Source organism: Erithacus rubecula (genome assembly GCF_903797595.1).
Source record: "Erithacus rubecula genome assembly, chromosome: 3".
NCBI classification, from domain to species: domain Eukaryota; kingdom Metazoa; phylum Chordata; class Aves; order Passeriformes; family Muscicapidae; genus Erithacus; species Erithacus rubecula.
In genome coordinates, this window is record NC_136689.1 from 34,747,493 (window position 1) to 34,767,522 (window position 20,030).

Below are 20,030 nucleotides of genomic sequence, written 5' to 3' on the forward strand. Positions count from 1 at the left end.
GTTGGAAAAAGACAAGAAAAGAAGTAGACAAAGAAAATCTTGAGCAACTGACTGAGGGAATTGTCCCTCCTGCCATGCATGAGAAAATTCAGGCAAGGAGTAGATGGTCTCTGGAAGGACCCTGTAAAGGAGAGCTCTGTAGAACTAAAATAAGAACACTGCAAAAGATTTTTTATCAAAGCAGCAACATACTAAATTCAGTAGTGTCTGTACAGATACACGAGATCTGAAGGCACACACATTCTCTCATTTTGAAAATCCTGAGGATAAGAAGAATAAATTGAAGGAAATGCAGTGATTATATCAGGGATAGATACACCCTGACCTTTGACACGAAGTCTATGGTTGAAGTCTTGGTTTCACAGCAAATTGTTTGTAAAATTCACACCTTAATACTTTACCTATGGGCATTTATTTAACATGACACTTGTACAGGTTTGGGCACACAGATGTGCCCGTGACAGGCACTCTTTCAAATGCTATGCAAGGGCATCAGTTATGTACAGAAAAATCTCTGTTTGTACACTTGGCTTTTGATTACCAAGTGATCTTTCAACAGATAGGAACTCTCACCTGGAGACATTCCACAAGTGCTTATGACCAAATTCTGAAGAAACTCTAAAGATTTTAAACTTGTTTGAGACTGCTTTAACCAAGTTAAGAGTTGTCTAGTTAGCTTTAAATAACATCAATTATACTAAAATCACATTTGCTTAAAAACACAGTAAGTACATTTTAAAATAGTATTTACCTTTTGACTGTCATGTTCAAAAGTTGAAAACCAATGTTCTGCTGTTTTCATAAGACGTGTGAACATTGCACTGAAAGGGAAAAATCAAGAAAGTTGGTGTTAAATAATGGTGTCAATTACAAATAAGAGGAAATTGAATGTAAAGAAACTTGTTAAAACTTACTAGGCATCATGTTCCAGATATTCAGGATTCAAAAGAACTTTCATTTCCTCACTGAAAAAGGCAACAGTGAACAATCCAAATGTGAATGTTTATTTTTGGTCAGCGTTCTGCATGTACTATTATGTATTTATAAGCCAACTTTCATATAAAGTGCAAATGAGAAAACTAGCCTTTTTAATTAAAAAGAGCAACTCCATTGAACAAATGAAGTCTTTCCTTTTTATAAAGATCAAAAACAAATTAGCTGCCTTGTCTGCACTACAATGAAGTAACCATCTAATTATTCCAAATAACAAATTACTGAATGTCACAATGTATTATTTGAATATGCTTGATCTAGAATAATTGATTGCTGCACAATCTATCACTGTTTATCCCAAACAAACAAAAAAAATATGGTTACTGGTCAAATATGCAGTATCAAAACATTAATTTATTTTGTTTTAATAGCCTGTATTTTTATTGTACTTTAACAGCAATTAATCAGTGACAGCACCTCTTTTCCATCTACTTTGCTGCTTAGCTCTACTTTTTCAGTGGGCATGGAACAGAATGCTGTATATAACACATGTTTATTTTAAGTTGCTTAGTGCTGAAGAACATCTTCTAGGTAATTTTAGGATATCTAAGGACAGACATTGAATAAAAACACACACTTGTAAATAATCATCTTAATGCTCAACTGCCTTTGGGCAGTCACGTTGAGAAGTACCTACAGAGATTATATTATATTGCACACATAATTAAATTCATTTTTATTCACTGCTGGACTCCAGTGTGCAAAAAACCAAATGAAATGTCCTAAATATCACAAGAACAAAACTAGTCTCTTTTTTTATTTTTTAGTAAAAACAAAAACCTCACATATGGGGCAGAATAAAAGCAGACAAGCAGATGATGCAATATTTTATATGTATGAGTATGACTCCATGCATACACACATACACACTTCTGAATGAAATGGAGGATCAATAGCTAAATGTAATGTTACTACCAAGTTAAAGAATAGTTGGATATCCCAGCTACAACACTGCAGGTGATGAAAGAAATATCAATCCTAACAATCTGTCTTCAATGATTATCTCCCCTTTTAAGATATGAAGAAAGAGAGCTAGTGGTAAGATGTCCACTCTATGAGTGGAGCTCACTAATCTGTCAACTCTCTGCAGTGACAAAACCAAAACCACTTTTGGCAATAAGGATGAGGTGGAACTGCAGGTAGTTATGTAAGCTTTGAGATTAAGGTTTTCCCTGTATTTCTTGTCTCCCCATTTTTTTCACCAGCCAATGTCTGGGAAGGGGCCAATGTCTAAATCTCAGAAGCAGTAGTAGGAAAGATGAAATGAGGACATTCCCACCGAAGCACAAAGGATGCAATGATTTCTGATACCAATTTATGAATGATATACAAAGAATTATGGAGCACATATTTATAAGCTATAGTTCAGCCAACTTATTTTTTAAAGAAAGCAGATTCTTATACAAATAAAATGGAATGCTTGCCTGGGTTGTGCTGCTTCGCTGGCATGTGAAAAAGCCTGGTGGTCACAATGTAGGATAAAGACAATGGGAGCTAGAAGTTCATGCATGCCCTAAACACAAAAGGAAAAGGAAAAGTATATTTAGATTTTCCAGTCATATAATAGTTCCTAATGCACAGCATAAGGCAGACAGCAATATTAGGTGCAGACTAACTAAAAGCATGAACATTCATTCACACTGTTAACAGAATAGTTTCATAATCAATGGCTTTTATCTTAAATTCTGATTAAATCCAAGTGTTTATTCTTCTATAATATATGGAAACAAGTTAGTCTCCCTTTTTCTAACACAACACACAACAAATTGGCAATGGTAGGCAACCCTGCACCTGGCAGTTTACTTCAAGATCTGTGTTCATAAATATGAATTTTATTTATGATAATTATAATAATGATCTACAGTACAGAGATCCGCAATAGGGAAAAATTACAAAATTTAAAATTATTTGGTATTTTATAATGTTCCAAAACCATAGATAACAGTAGGCTCCAAAGGAGACAAAGGTAGCTATTTGGGAACAAAAAGGAAACTCATTTCTAAAGACATGAGAATTAAAATGATGTTTTGGGTTCTTTTGGTTCTCTTTCTTTAAGTTGTTATGTCAATACTCAAAATAAACTCATTAAACACAATGCAGAGAAGATCTGGTACTGTTCCACTGCAGAGTACTACTTATATATGTAATTTATATTATGATACAGAAAAAACATAGAAATAGGCAGGAATCAGAACAAAAAAATGGGTGGAGCCCTGAGCTGCTCTACTGTGAATGGCTGGGTTGCAGCTCCAAGCCAGGAAGCCTCTGCCCTTGCTTTTCCACCCCCTCAGGGATGGACAGACATGAACATTGCAAGTGTTACACGCTTGTAGCTACCCTGCTGCCTTGCTGGTACATCAGCTGATATTCCATACAGCATCTGAGGAGTGTTCAACACCTGTAAGTTATCTTATCAGCTTGATATGTAGTGAACAGATCCATTAACTACCAAAACCCTGGAAATTTATCGGAAGTAACTGAACTGACCTGAGAGGAAGCCCTCTCTATGTCAGTTACTATTTTGAGTACACTTGGATGCATAGTTTTTGATAATTTTGACACTAGTTTTGGTGATCTCTTTATTTGCCATCAACTGAAATCCTAGGAAATTTAATTTGAATTTCTTCAGGACTGAGATGACTGTCAGGGCCTCAATGGCAAGGCTGAAGTTTGGAATGTTAGCTTTCCCTTTCTGAACCTTTAGCAACTACTTTGAAAGATGAAGCCTAAAGAGAAGTAAATTACGAAAAACAAAAATAAACCAAATATAGCCTTTTGATTTCAGAAGCTGATGTAAAACACAACAAATCTGTTAGATTACAAGTTGTCAAGTTAGGATTTCTGAAAATATGATGGTCGTATCAAAGGAGAATAGTCCAGTATTAGACAATATATAAGTGGCAAAAAGATTTAAATAACCAGGATTGTACTTTCACACATACAGCCCTCGCTTAATTAACAGCTCCACATCTAATATTTTATTCGCCCTGATATACTGAACATGAAATGGGAGAAATGGAAATGCCAAAAAACTTGACTATCTAAAAAAAACTACCACCTAAGCTGTAAACATATAAGCAGAAGAAAAAGAAAGAGGACATGAAATAAGAATTAGTTATAAAAGATAAAAGCACATCACACATTCTTCCAACATAATAATATATCAACTCTATAATAAAATAGAATCATAATGCGGCTGCCCACATATAACAAAACCAAAACAAACAGATGATGAAATATCAGGATTTCAAAAAGATACCTCTGATCTTTCAGTTACAGGAGTACTTCAAATGTTTAGAGACTTTTAGCTTGGCAAGAAAAGCTACCAGTGTAATATGCATACACATATTTTTTCAATGCTACAGTTTACTAAAACTCTTTCCTGTTAATAAATAAGTTGACAGAGCTCAGATAATTTTATGACACTTCCCAGCTACAACAAAATATTGATTTAATAATACAGTCTATGGTTTAGAAAGAAAACCAGAATGATAGCATTTTTACAATGACAAGTGAATCAATGCATTTCAAAATTATATTGACTTCTCTTAGGGCAATCAAATCATGAACGAACAATAGTTAGCCCAGTGATTTAGCTTAATTTTCACTATTTCCTTTCAGTGTAACTAGGACCAGAATTTTGTCACCAGTCTCACAGAAGAACTCTTAGAGTAGCTTTTACATATTCTTCAGTACAGTACACTATTCTCTTTAGATTTTATATTTACAGCTGCTATTTAAAAATTCAGTGATCCCAGGGAAAATTCTGCCTTTAAAAGCAGTAATACAGCTCCACACCATTCTACTCCACTAGAGATACAAATATATTTTTCCTTTTCAAATAAAATGTTGGCCGAAAAACCCAGAAACCCTATAACAAAGACAACTTGCATGCATTTATGCATATTAAGCAAACATTATTGATTGCTTCTTGTAATACTATATGCTGTGCTATGTTATACTTTCAATAGAATGTTGTAAGTATGCAAATTGTCAAGGAACTGTAACTTTTCCAAACATTTTGGAAGATAACGTTGGATAGGGACAGATGCTGACAGACAGAAGCATCAGTCTTCATACATCAACTAAGTTTTATTATTCTAATGGCAATTGTATCTTTTGTATGTGGTCATACAAATAAGACAGAGGAATTCTTATGGATGACAACAGGACCAGTCCACATGATGGAAATGCATATGAAGACAAGCTCCTTAATCTGGGCTTTGTATTCAGGTCAATGTAGAGATAGGAACTTGGAGATGATCTGCTACTGATGAATAAATGGTAACCCTCATTATTTTCTCAAAATATGCCAGGCTTTGCTTTAGTGAAAATTATTATTAAGGGAAGTGGGGCATGAGTCTGGTAAAAAAACTACATCAGGGAGACTGACTACTAGTTACATATTTGATAAAAGAAGGAAAAATCCTGTTGAGTATTTATTTTCAGCTAATTCAGAGAAGGGTATGGATGGACATTAAAAAAATGTTATCTAGCAAGAGAGGAGCATGGGGACAAAAAAGGACAATCTTACTAATAAGCTAAAAGGAGCACTATCTTTTAAGAAATCCTACCAAACAAACCCATCCTTTTAAAATTAGGGAAGAAAAAAGCAAAGCTCCTAATAAAAGCAACACATGTCCACAACAAGAGAGAAAAACCACAATCATTTACTATTTTGTGGATTTGGCACGGCACCACAAGACCGGGTTGATATATTGAACATGCTTTGTGAGGTTAAATCAACAATTTTTCATGATCCAAATTCATTCAATTTTCTGCACTTCCTTTCCTCTTCATCCTGTATCAACCCCTTCCTGGAACTACCACAATACTGATGCACACTCGTTGAAAACAGAGGTGAAGAAGTTTTCTTTGTCAACAGCCTGTAGGCTCACAAAATTGAACCTGTTCTTTTATCTGCCTATGTTCATTTAGCCCACCAAGCAGTCTTTATTAAAGCTGAGGCATCAGGCAGTCAAAGTTCATTAATACCATTTATATAATCTCTGCAGTTTCAATTAACTCAGCAAGACATTCTACTACATGATAACAGTCTCATTAATTCAATAAAATCCCATAACTATTAACAATATGGTCTATGTTAAACGGGGTGTCACCTAGTAGAAAATAATAGCTTTAACAGCTTGTGATGAAACGCAGTGCTTTTTTAAAAAAAATTTGATCTGGCTAAATATTCTATCTCTATATAGAAAGGTATTATTTCTTGGTAAGGAATCAAGAGGATTTTAAATATGAGCAGAGGGTAATTAAGTCCTTTTAAGTCATATCAAAGAGTAAAATAATTCTTCTTGTACAATAAATGATAGACTAAATTAGCTGAAATGTGTTCTTCCATTTTCCCATCATCAGTACTCTGGCCTATATTCACTAGAAAGGAGAGGCTGAATACTGCTAAGTAATTTTTTTTAGCAGTGCCCTTCAAAATACAGCTCCTAGATCTCATTTTTATTGTTCTTATGCAAGACTATTCCTTGCTCACTGTGTCAAACATGAGAAATAACCAGTTGATAGATCCTTCATATGTTTGATAACTATATAGTCCATTTTTTATATAATCATCAAGAAATTCTTCAGAACTAAGTGTTCCTTCAACTCATGAGCCCTTTGTTTCCATGAAACAACCCTCTTTCCTGGTTTGAGGACAGGGTGGTCACAGACCACACCTGAAAGCGTAGCTTGTTTTATAAAAATCTTCACAGTTACTGAATCTATGCATTTTTGCCATGACAAATTTTCTATCTACCTGAAGTTGGCTCCTCTACAGTTTACCCTTTGTCCATGGACACAGAGTTCTACTCTGCCTACAGATAATTGTGAGAAGAAACAAATACAAATATACTTCAGTTGATACTCTGCATATTGGTTTGCTATATGAATACAGCATCATGTTTACAGCTACTTCAAAACCTTCAGAACAAATATTGAATTAACTGACTTACTAACTGTGGATGCAGACTTAGTGCAACTCAGGCTTTCTTTACAATTTTATCAAAAATGGTTTGAGCACACTGTCCTTCAAGTAACTCTGTGAAAAGTGGTATTTTGTAGCACTTATCTGTCACTCAAGAAGGATTTTGTTAGCTGCACTGTACTTGGATGCTACAAGGTTAGATAAAGATCTTTTTGCTAGCATACTTCATGGCTTTAGCACTTTGGGGAAGAACTTAAAATATTATATAAAAACTTGAAATAGTAAAATGTCTGAATTTCAGAAGTCACTATGCTTTTTATTCAGTACCATTTTAAATCCTGCTGTGTGCTTTATGTAAGCAGAGAAAGGCTTTCTTTGGTTTTTTTTTCTTTCTTAACCAATGACAAAGATGCTTATAAAGAAATTTGAAGTTAGAAAACTTTGCAACCTTAAAGAAAACAACTTATGGTACTGTGTTATGAGGAAAAAGCATATGTTATTCAATGAGCTTACTTACCAACCAGCTGACAAGCAGCTCTTTGATTACTTTAGCATTATGATACAACTTCAGATACAACAGAGCTACATTATTGTCAAACCATATAGAAAATGTTGAGTCAATGAATGCCACCTGTACAGTATTTTCATTACCTGTTTATAAAGCAACTGCTCATTTTCTCTGGCGTAGCAGAACAGAACATCTGTAAGAATTTTCCTTACATTCTCTTGCTGGAAATACTGCATTTCAGGAAAGCTGAAAATGAAGCAATACAGCAAAAGTAAATGACAGAGTGCACAGAATGCCACTTGCTGGTCTTCTGAAGAGGTTTTAGGTAAGAGCATCCCCCTTAGTCAGAAAGTCTGCTTTTCCACTGCTCTGTGCTGCTAGAGCAAAATACTTCTAATGACTTGTTATATTTGTTTTGCAACCAAAATTATGAACCATGTTCTTTCATATACACCAGTCTGCTACAAAGGTATGATGATAACACAGTTATATTTAAATAACTAATCCCTTTTAATCTCATTAAAGCTAGACATCTGCAAGAATGAAATACAATTGAAGAAATGGAAGAATGGATGAGAGTATGTAAGAAGATGCACATACACAAGGGTTCAATATTTAATATTTGAAAAAATATTATAATTTAATGACAAGATAATTTAAGTATCTTATAATTGATATGAGAACCAGCATCCTAAAATCTAGTATCTCTTTCTGGTATCTGTTGCAATACAATGCAATGAGACATTTCATTGATTTTAACAGCTATTGCAAATATACTCTACAGTTATAAAATAATCTGTCTGGGCAAATATGCTAAGTGAACCAGAATGAAGTGGATGTTGTGTGAGAATAAGGAAACAAGTTTCTGGGAAAATCCTGCTACATGCATACTGGAAAATGTAAATATTTCCAGTCTGTGACTACTGTGAAGCAACTCTCACCTGTGCATCCTGCTCCTTGACTGTTTGAGGTAGGAAATAGAGTAGTTATGCAGGATGCACTTAAAATTAGAATAAGTGTACAAACAAAGGTGTTTTCATTGCTACTGAAGAAGTAACTAGATGGCAAAAAATGTTTCATAAAGCAAACACCCCAAACCACATTGCTCCACAGCTATACAGAGCAATAACAAATAAAATCTGAAAAGAAAGGAAAAATATCTAAAAAGAAAGGAAATGGTAAAATTGGACAAAGAAAAACAGAAGAATACTTATAAAAAGGTACCAAAGGTAGGTCTCAGCCTAGAGGGCTGAAATAAAGGATGTAGTATGGTCAGTTTTAGAATTAAATCACTAAATTAGAATTAAGGTTTGAAGTATGATTTCTTCAAATAAATTTCCCAGGTCTGAGCTATGATGCTATACTTCAGACCATATGAATTTAAGGCTATTGTAAAGCCTGTCACAGAGAAACAATATAGGAAATTAGAATAAATTACTTCAGATAAGACTATTAATGTTGCTAATCACTGTGGTCATCTCACAGAGGTGATGACAGGCAAGCACAGAAACAGAATTAATTAAGGCTTGGAAAGTGCTTTGAAATCCTTGGATGAATGAGCTCAATCAAGAGCCAAGGCAGAGAAGACACTGTGACTTAAACACAGTGATGCTGAAGACCTGAGAGAGGCACTGGGATGAGAGGTGTAAGTTTTCCTGGCACCTGGTGGAGGTAATGGTGGACCAACATTTGGAAACTTGTATGCACTTGTACTAATCACATTACTGTAAAGGAAGGACACAGCTGAGACCAAAAGTGTATTACAGCAGATGGCAGTCGACATAATTTAGGGGTTTGAAGAGATTATTTCTGAAGGACTGTTATTCAGACCTGCCCTATGAAATTTAGGAAGAGAAGACTAACAAAGAAAACTCAAAAATACACAGAGATATCTGTGAGGATCTAGTAATACCAAAGATTGTGACAGAAAGGATAATAATGAACGCGGAATAAGCTGGCTGAAGTATTAATTATAGTAAATGTAAATAGAAGAGATCATGAGGGAACTATCAGTTCAGGATGGGTTTTTATGGAAAATGTCATTTTATGATTAAAGCTCTGTTTTAAGAAATATAGTATCCTCTAATCAGCAAGGTAAGAATGCCTTTCATGAACATCAGAATATTGCATTTAATTACATCTCTGAGAACGTCTGCATAAGGACATGGAAATTTTCCCAGATTGTTTTACCACTACTTTCTAAGAGTGAAGACCAGCAGGAGTCAAATACAGCTTTTTAAAATACTTCTTTAGCTGATTTAGGGGCCCCTGCACCAGAGGCAGTCAGATTTTGACACAGAAATTTGAATAAACAGGTAAATGAATAAATGGATGCACAAAACAAGTTTGGTGGCAGACAGAAATGGGGATCATAATCAATGTATTGCTGTTTCTTACCATCTTTTCCACATATTTAGGAAGGATGTAGCTGTCCAATGGCTTTTCCACTGCTATTTTTGTGTTGGCAGATTTAAAATTAGGTTTTTTTATTTGGGGGATGGAGAGTTCAGAACCCCAGCACCCAGCACTACTCATCTTCACACAGCTTCCATCATCCTAAACTGTGATTGCTACTCCTGAAGTAGAAACTAAGTAGACCAATATATAAAAAATACTACTACAAAAGAGAAGAAATCAACTTGATCTGTCTATGGGGAATGCCCCCTAGGCATGTTTGTTTCTTAAAATATTGGAGAGAGAAAGATTGTAATGAAATCTCAGCCATTTGCAACCCTGGATGTGCACTGCAATGCCAACAAGTAACCTGGTATTTTAATTGGAGTTAAATGGTTTTGCATCTGCCAATATGCTGATTTATGTTCCTGCAGAATATTAAAAAAAAAATTAAAAACATTGATCACTAATGAGTTGGGACTAACTTGACAATATCCTTTCCTACTTGTAAATATTGGAAGTTGTTATTTTGATGCAACGGGCTGAAAATTGTATGTAGCCATTATGGTTTGTGTTTCTATCACCTGACTTCAGGAAATGAAAGTTTTGCTAGGTAATGGTGAGCTGGAAGTCTTTTATAATTACTGAAGAAAACTGTATCTTTCCACAGTGTGATTCATCAGACAAAAAATGTATTTATACTTGAGGAAGAGATGATTTGCGTCCTAGAATTCTACAGGTACACAGAGTCTAAAGCATGATTAACCCACCTGTGAGTATCTGGCTTCACTGACCCAATAATTAGGTGAGATAAGGATTCTCAAAATCCATAGGAACAAATACTCACACACTAACAAGCTTTATTCCAGTTGCCTTTAGATAGCAAAATCCTTAAGTTTAAACCAATTTAAACCAGTATCAATTTTAGGAACTTAATTCTAGCCCCTTTTCCTGTCTATTGTTATTACACTTCAGGAAATTCTAACAAAAGCATTATAGAGTAATTTTTTTACTGCTTTGATAGCTGGAACTCTGGTTTGCTACTCTGTGTGAAGTTAGCATCATTCTCTACAGAATTATTTACTTGATGCTGTGGGATGATGGAGGACTAAACTAGATGACAAAGAATATAAAAACATTCATTAAATAAAAAACAGCAGCTAGAAAGTAGTGATTATAGAAATTGAATATAATAATTATTTTAACCTTTAATAAAAAGCATTGTAAATTAATGATGAATTTTAAACTTTTAAAATTCCAACTCCAGGGATTTATTTAAAGAATGTAAATGAAAATAGTGAGTTTTTATATTCTAAAGCCACAGAATGAAGAACTTACTGCTTCTTAAAATAATTATAGTTTGCAAATAGATACATAAGCATGTGTAAAAATGAGTACTATGTTTTATGATTAGACAAACAACAAGTAAACATATAAACTGCATGTAGCTCATTACATACATTCATGTCACTGACACATTTTGCTTCTTCATTGCTTGACTTATTTTGCTATTGATGATACAATATATACTACTATTGTTTCAAGCAGATATTATTTTGTATAAATGCATAGATGAAATTTTTTTAGTCACTATTACTGATATTAGTGAATACTACTCTGCCATTTGCCACAGTGCAGCCTGCAATTTATGTGTGTATACATATATATTTAAATAATAGCCTTACATCCACCATAACCTCCATACAACTTTTCATTCTCCAATTATAGTTTAGATACATATATATTTTAATCTTAGAACATCCTGAACTGTTTCCTTTAACAAACAAAAAATGCCATCTGTTGTGAGAATGCACATGAAAGTATACTCAGATTTTAATTATACATCTCATGGCAAAATACATTCAAGAATGGGTCTAGGGACAGACACGTAAAATATTCGAAAACCAGACTGCAGTGATTTCTTTTGCTTGACTTGGTTCCTGTAAATGAAAATGTGTAAGCTTGGGATTTGTAGAATCTATGACTATCATCACTTTTTTCAAGTTATAAGGAAAAATATTTGCAATACAGTAAAATTTCACATGGTAGCAAACCAGTAATTGAATTTAATTACATTTACACATTACTCAATGCTTGCACTCTGAAAAGAAATATTTTCAGAACTGAGTGTTCTAACTCAAACAAGTTTCTAAACAGGAATGACCTAAGGGCCAAGAAGATGAAAACATAATCACAGTAATATCAGGACAAATTTTAAAAGGCATATATGATAAATAAAACTAGAATAGTGATAAATAAAAATAGAAGCTCTCAACTTCTCTACTTGAGTGACATTTCCCTTACTAATTACAAACTGCTTTTTTATTATTGATTGTATTAAGTGTTGAGAATTAGGAAAGTAATCTGTTCAGTCTTTCATTATGATCATAATTGAGCTGAAAGGCCTTTCAGTTTCTCTTATGTTCTCTTTGCTTCATACAGAAAACTACTTTAAATTTCACAAGTAGTACATCTCCTAATATCTTAATTTAGAAGAGCTTTTCTTCAATGATACCAATAAATCTCCAGGATTTAATGTTCAGCTAGATTGTCTCATCTTTCACTCCATATAAGTTGCATTTTTATACATTTAATGTATGTTTCCACACATTCATGTTCAAGAAACCTGACATTTACAGTAACCAAAGTCAAGAAAACACAACATAATATATACCACATAAAAATGCAGAATATAAATTTTTATATAGAAATTTCTCTTGAAGATCTACATACGTTCTTGTCACATCTTGTTCAATCATTGCTCGAAGCTCTTTATCCTGGAAAAATTTATTCCAAAGACTCTGAAATAAGGAAAAATAATTGTATGAAACCAAGACTTCTACTAACACTTAAGGCTTATAAACTACATCAGCAAAGTACTGTACAAATATTAACTAATTAATCCTCAACATTCCTGGTAGACAGGGACATCAACATTTTATGGGAGATAAAGAATGTTGGTGACCAGCACAACATATGTGAGAAAGTCAGTTTGGATCAGAAATAAAAACATTCAAATTCCTGGATCCTTGTTCTAGGCTCAAAATGGCATTTGCTCACTGGATGGCTGCAGGTTTGTGAGTTATTTGTTTGGGTTCCAGGAAGAATATTTAGAATGGCAGAGTAAAGTCAAACTTATCAGAACTAGCAACTCAACTGAATAAAATTCTGTTGTTCACACAAGGAATAAGGTCTGGAATACAGACTGTGCCATGCTTCTTTTAAGAATATATGGACTTGAACTGGAAGCTGCTGCAATATCCATAATAAGAAATTATTTGGGAGTAAGTTAGTTTGTTTAAGTGGAGACAAAATCATCTAAAAATAACTTTTATGAAAATGACATCATTCTAATCCACTCTAAGACCAAGACTGGCCATTCTAAAAAAAGATAGGAAAAGTCAGAGTATTTAAAGCTCACTATCAAAATAAAAAATATTACATAAAAGAATCTGAAGTAGGTTTTGCTTCTTCTGTAGCTATGCTTATGACCATTTTCATCCTCTCTCTTTTCCATGCCCTCCTTACTAATATGTTGTAAATGCTAACCAGAAAGAGGTCAGAAAGTGCTGTTTCTGTATGCTCTAGAAAAAGCATTGGAAAACTGTATTCTTTATTGTAAAAGATGGTAGCTTGATCAAAATACAGATGGAGCAAAATTTATAGCAGCCTCCATGCAGGTTAGGTGAATTTTCATATAGCAGCATCACCAGTAAATGAAATACAGTACAGAGTCTGTACAATACTTCCACAACTTCTTGCCTCCCTGTAAATAATTCTTTGCCATGGTGGCTTATGCTATACAGAAAGAAAAGAGAAAGTAAATTAATGCTATCTATGGACAGGGAAGTAAAATAACAAAACCCCATGTTAATTAGTTGCTATATTTGTGTTACAACTCAGAAAACACCCTAAGCTTCAAATAATATTTATATCTTTGATAATGTCTTACATACCGTGAGTACCTTTTTAACTCACAACTCTTTTCATGCAGCTAAACCATATTTTGGAACTTCTCTGCCCCTGCTCCCACCCTGGCCCATGAGAATAGAGGAAACAAACAGAAGCCACATTGCAAAAAGGAAGGAAAATCAGGACACTAAATGAGTATAACAGTAAGTCACACTAGAGGCTTTTTTCTTCATTCCTATGCCTGATTTGGTCAGTGGCTTTGTTTCATAGATTAATCCCCTGCCATATATTCTGATATGTTAACCTTTGTTTTCTATTTCCAAAAGACATCACAGGCAGAAAGTAAGGTTGAGCCACTGTGTATAATCACAAACTACAGCAGAAACACTTTAAATCTTTTCCATTTGACACAACTTTCTGTCCAGCTGGATGCAAGAACAGTTTGATGATGTGCACAGTCATAACAGCTGCAGAGCTCTCTCCTTCTAAATTAAATAAGGAGCACAGCATCACTCTACAGATCAAGTATGGGCTTCTGTTTGTGGACAAAACAGGAGTCATATCACCAGAGATATGAGACAGTCTTTACAAGTGTAAATCTCTTAAATGCAGTCAAACATATTATTTTCATGCCATCAAATTATTTTAAAAAAATTATAAAAAGGAATTTTGATGGAACAAGGGTAACATAATTAATAGAAAATCTTTAAGATGTGTGCTATAAAATACTTAAAAGCTTTTCAGGTATACCAAAATGCAGTAAAATAAACAGTTCAAGGCTGAACAATCTTCCAGACAGGGTTCTGTTAACAGTATTCAACACTCCTTAAACCAGAGCCATTTGATACAGAAAATGAAAAAATTCAGTGGCAAAAAAGTGTATCAGTTATAGTCCAGCACTGATTCTTTGTTTAGCACAACTTCCACTGATTTAAGCTCTAAAAATCAGAATATCAACCTGGTTAATTCAACAGAACCTGTGGAACAATAGTTAACACAAGTCTGTCTGGACATTTAGGAGGGAGATTTTAGCACCTGCCATTTTGCCTACTTCAGCAAGAACTCATTTGTATGAGGAAGATGAGAATTTTAGTATCATATGTTGGGCTAACTTACCCCCTCGTCCTGAGAGAGCGGGTTGTTGATTATCAGATCTTGCTGTCCTGCTTTCCGAGGGTTTGTAATGTGCTGGGTAAAAACAGAAAAAAAAATCAAATCCTCTCCTGTTATGCTATAAATATTAGTACCTATGCCGAAATATGATAATCCATTTTTTACCAACTTACAATTTCTTTGATCTTATTGTAAGAAGTTCTTAAGTCTGAAGTGGTTTTAATCCATTGACTTCTATCTTGTGGGAGAACATCCAGGAATAACTATTGGCGAAACAAAGTAAATTCATTAAGTTTCATCAGTTTTACATAGTTTTTTATATAAATCCTGCCAGACAGCATAAACTACCCCAGAAAGAAAGAGAAAGCAAAGAGCTCTAAAATATTTCTGCTTTTAGTGCTTTCTAGTCCATAAATAAGTAGCTAGAAACAACAGCAGTTCTACAGTGCAAAATTAAGCATTAAAGTCAACTGAAGCCATGAACTCAAGCTTTGCAAACTGTTACAGCTTCAGTAAAGTTGATGGAGACTTCCATAGAAGAAACAAAATGGAAAGATGTGAAAAGAAATAAACAAAACTAGAAGCTATTGATGTAATACTGATGACCTGATGCAACGTGCTTAAAACAAACCACAAATGCAGAGTAGGAACTAAGCACTGAGGGACATACCCAATGTAAGAAATGAAACATGCTCTGGAATTCCGAGAGACAGCTGAGAGAGTCAGTTTTGCAGAAAGTTCTAGAGAATGCCTACATCTCAGTTTTTCATATCTCTTTAAAAAGTGTTAGAAACATGCAGTGCAAAATACTATTGCATTTGAAACAAGGAAAAACCCTGGTATTTCCTTGCTTTTTCAATGTTTTTATTTGCACATTGTAAAGTGTTAAGAAACAGTAATACTGACAAACAGAAGTAGTGACAAACAAAAACCATTCCTAAATTACTAAAAAATCATTTAAAATTTCAAAACTTAACAAAAGAACTGTAATGCATATTAGGACAAGCAAACAAACCCTGCCTTATTTCTGAAATAAAACCACTCCTTGATTTAATTAGTAGACATGGAAGGACTTGATGTTGGTGTTAGTTCAGGGCTTTGAGTTATAGCCACCTAATTTAGACTTAAAAAGAAGCAAACTGGTAAAACAATGCAGGTGGTATATATTCATCTGGCATGCTGAATAAAATATTTTCATTTATTTAAAACTAGTTAATTGCTACATACATTTTAAATTTCCAACTTTCTCTTTCTTTCATTCATATATAAGGAATATTTAAAATTTCTTTGTATAGGTCTCTGTGCCAAAATGATGGTTGAGAAATTCTAAGTGAGATAATTTAAATGATCAACATTAACACACAGTAACTCTACTAGAAAAATTGTTCTCTACTATTGGAGTTATTGCACAAAAGAAGATTTGATGACATTGCAACAAAATTTATTTGGACTTTATAGAGCAACCTGGGATTACCTTCTCTCTTCCTTCCTCTACCATTACAAAAAAAACCAACAAAACAACTAAAAACTCCTAAGGAGCTGTTGTGCTTTTGGAAGACCTTGTTTCCCTCTCCATCCAGTTGTTACAAAAGGCATTGGTCTTCATTTTCTCTTTTCACTGGGAAAACCAGCTAGCAGAAGCATCAGACTGATTTCATAGCAGTCCCAAATTCTACAAAACCATAATTTTTTAGACTAACTTCCTATCTGTTTCCAATGCATGACTTCCCTGCACAGACACTGAGAGGGAGTGTGGTGCTCAATTCTAAACATATCACCAGCACAAAGATATGCTTTCCTAGGATTCTTTTACTATTACCTGCAATTCAGCTTTAAAGCAACTCAATGTGGTTAGCAAATGTCCAATGAATTATAAAAATGAGTAGAAAAACACTGGGATGAAGTCTCTTGGAAAATTCATGATTCTTTGCATCAATAATCTTCCAGCGCATCAGGTAATGTGTTGATATATTGCAACCACAAACTGTAAATAAATATTTTCTCTTCTTACCTTCCAGCAAACACTACGGAACCTGCTGCTTCTCAGCTGCCCATTAATCCCCTTCAGCCGTATAGTTGCCAAGTAATTGTTGTTTACAAATAGTTCTTCCCATTCTTTACTGCAAAAGCAAGAGGAATGAACATTTAAACACACACACAAAAAAAAGCCTTAGCTGATTTAAGGACTATATGACACTACACAATTTTGGATAAGCAGAGGAAAGCAACTTTTTAAAGTGTATATATTTAGTTGTGTACCACTTCTAAACGCATGGCTGTTTTTTTGGACACATTTCTTCTTTGGATTTAATGAATATGTAGATCGCTATAATTATGCCAGCTACTGAAATTCATAATGTCTATGGAGGCTATTCCATTTCCTCTAAAATGTTGGTACTGCAGTTCAGTGAATAAACAAGAAAAATGAATATTAATATAAGCACATTCATGTTTCAGCTGTAGACAAAGAAGTACCTATTCCAAAAATATGCAACAGAAAAGTACACTGTTGACTGTATTAGCTCTTCACATGACGTATTTGCTTAAATGAACCTTCTTTTCTGCTTAATGTCAAGCTGGGCAGTTAAGCATCATAGAAGATGACTTTCTTTAACATTTAGTGCTATTTACTATTGAAATCACTCCTACTTCTTTCTACATGATCAGTTTTAAAATTTTAACAGGTGCTAGGAAATTTAAAAAAACATCAAAAAATTAAAAAGCCTCACTGTATAAACTGTTAAAGGCAAGCTTGAGTACCTTGCAGTACCTATGGCTGACTAGATAAACAACCTAAATATGCCTCCCAGGCATGCAGGCACCAGGGGCCTAACACCTGTGCCTCATTAATATACAAGTAAATCTGCTCTACTGGGAAACAATTGGAAATTAATTGTCCCAAACCATCTACTGAGTTTGAATAAAAGAATTAAACCTGTATTTCCTGCAACTTCTACTGAAATGAATCTCAAGAACAGTCGAGGCCATCTGATAGCCTTAGTAGCCCAAGACTTGCTCACATTTTCTGCAGCCACTCTAAAATACACAGGGCAATTTCAAGGTAAGGAGCTGGGTTATGTGCAAGGAAATGTGTTTCAGATTTATTTTCAATGCACGTCCTTAAGGTGAACATCTCCTCCTTCTCTTGTCACATGGGAGACTATTACTTCTCCCTGGGAGTCCAAATGAAACCAGGAAGAGGGAAACGACTATTACAACTCCAGGCTAAGATCTCACCACATCTTCTTCCATAAGGAGGGTCACAGAGTGGGTTATACTAAATAACAGCAAACTCTGGATTTGCAAATTGCCCTAAATACTTGCAAGATGAAGTTAAATAGTTTTCAGCCTTTTAAGCTGAGTTGGGAGAGTGAGTTTGTTTAAAACAGAATTTTAAGATATAATTGCTGAGAACTGTAGAGGAAGGAACTTGGCAAGCCAGGAAATGATGGTCCCCTTCCTCCGCGATAGGAGTGAGCTCATGATTATTTTTTAAAAAAGTGTTTACTTCTGGGCCTTGGTTATTAATTACTTTGAAAAACGAAGGTATTCCAGATGACAGCAAAGATGACTGCAGCAGTGTGAGACTGCAGGGCTGCCTTTAGCTTCTCCCAACTGCCAGTACCCCCAGGTGACCAAAAGAGCAGCAAGCCATTCCAATGGTGTGGAGCAGCTTCCTTCACCCCTCTCACATCCCCCAGGCTCCAAGTCTGAAAGACTATCTGGTCATTTTTGTCTCCTTGTCTCCCACACATCCTCACCTTCTGCAGTGAGCTGCCTACAATTGTTTATCATGATTCTGTCTCCTTTAAATACAACGTATGGTCTATAGCAGACACAGCTTGAGAAAAATCTGGGCCTTTTTTTCACAGTCACTTATACTTCAGTAACTACAGTATATTATGTCTATCTAAATAACCCTCCTGTTTCTATCACATATAATATTCTTCATTTGCCATTGTAAATTTTGTAGCATCATAGGCCATTATAACTCCTGCCAAGCCTCCTCCCTAAGGTAGCTATGTTTCAGGAGTGACACATTCCCCTGTGCACACAACAGGTCAGACTCTGAAGCTATTCACATTGTTCTGCACGTGGATGACATTCCCACAATGTCTTTGAAAATGCCAGTGTGTCAGCTGAGTTAGCAAAAGGTTTCAACCAGTGCAACTGTGAAAAGAAAGAACAGAGAGGAAAGAAACTCTTCAGGTTATTTTTCTCACCAGCTGCTGGAAGTGATTGCTACACAGTAAGAAAGTAATTTCAACACTTCTGAAATAGTATTAGTGCAGATATTATGCCTTTAAAAAAAAAAAAAAGTAATGCAATTCCAAACACGTTTTGAACCAAATTACTTTTAAAACCGCCAAAAGAAATTTGGCAAGATCATATCTCCTCTGCATTCCCTCTTGGCTGCTAGGATCACAAAAAAGTTATAAGCAACTGAAAAAGAAATTACTTGGAAGCTGGAATCTGTCTCAGTTTTAGCAGAGCTGAATGATATTTAAAATCCTTTCTGAGCAGCATTCACTAATTCTTTTCTCAACTATTTTGAATGAAGACTAATAAATCAGGCTTTACAATTCTAGAGACTTTTCACAGTGGTAACACTGTATAATATGAACAAGCAATCAATTCTAAAAAGATAATGTTTAAAATTACATAGCTCTACTATCTAAAACAATATCTAAGAGCCTTGTTAACCCAGGATTGCAGAAAACCTACTGGTCAACATGAAATGAGCAATGAGGACTGGAACTCAAATTTACCACATTCCATTTGTTTCACTGAAGTGAAGGACTCTAAGGGCTAATTGGAACCACCTAAACTATGAATAAGCACATGCATTTACTTTTAATCAAACTAGAAAATTAAATGCATGATCCAGTGTTATACCACCTGTAGACTGTACAATTAAAGACAAATGTCAAAGTAAATATTTTCTGATTATTTTGTAAATATTTTCCATTTTAGATTCTTATTTGAGTATCCAGTCTAATGTACTACTGCACATGCTATAAAGTCTTCATAATAATAAATACATATAATACAAGACCATGTAGTGGTTTGACACTGACCCAATGCCAGGTACCCAAAAGCTGTGGGTGGATCTCTGCATCCCCCTGGATCCCTACAGGCTGTGGGTGGATCTCTGCATCCCCCATGGGTCCCCAT

General features: G+C 34.7%; 1 protein-coding gene across 2 annotated transcripts in view; it reads right to left on the reverse strand.

Annotated features, from left to right (window-relative positions):
* Positions 1 to 20,030, reverse strand: part of TBC1D5 (TBC1 domain family member 5) — a 309,248-nt gene that overhangs the window by 121,241 nt on the left and 167,977 nt on the right. For both annotated transcript variants that reach the window (XM_079299429.1, XM_079299430.1), the window contains exons 6-13: positions 16,867 to 16,975; positions 15,029 to 15,118; positions 14,859 to 14,930; positions 12,564 to 12,631; positions 7,580 to 7,682; positions 2,418 to 2,506; positions 915 to 965; positions 752 to 821 (exon numbers count right to left, since the gene is read on the reverse strand). In XM_079299429.1, coding sequence (XP_079155555.1) covers positions 752 to 821; positions 915 to 965; positions 2,418 to 2,506; positions 7,580 to 7,682; positions 12,564 to 12,631; positions 14,859 to 14,930; positions 15,029 to 15,118; positions 16,867 to 16,975 — 652 coding nt within the window. The remainder of the gene's footprint in view (positions 1 to 751; positions 822 to 914; positions 966 to 2,417; positions 2,507 to 7,579; positions 7,683 to 12,563; positions 12,632 to 14,858; positions 14,931 to 15,028; positions 15,119 to 16,866; positions 16,976 to 20,030) is intronic.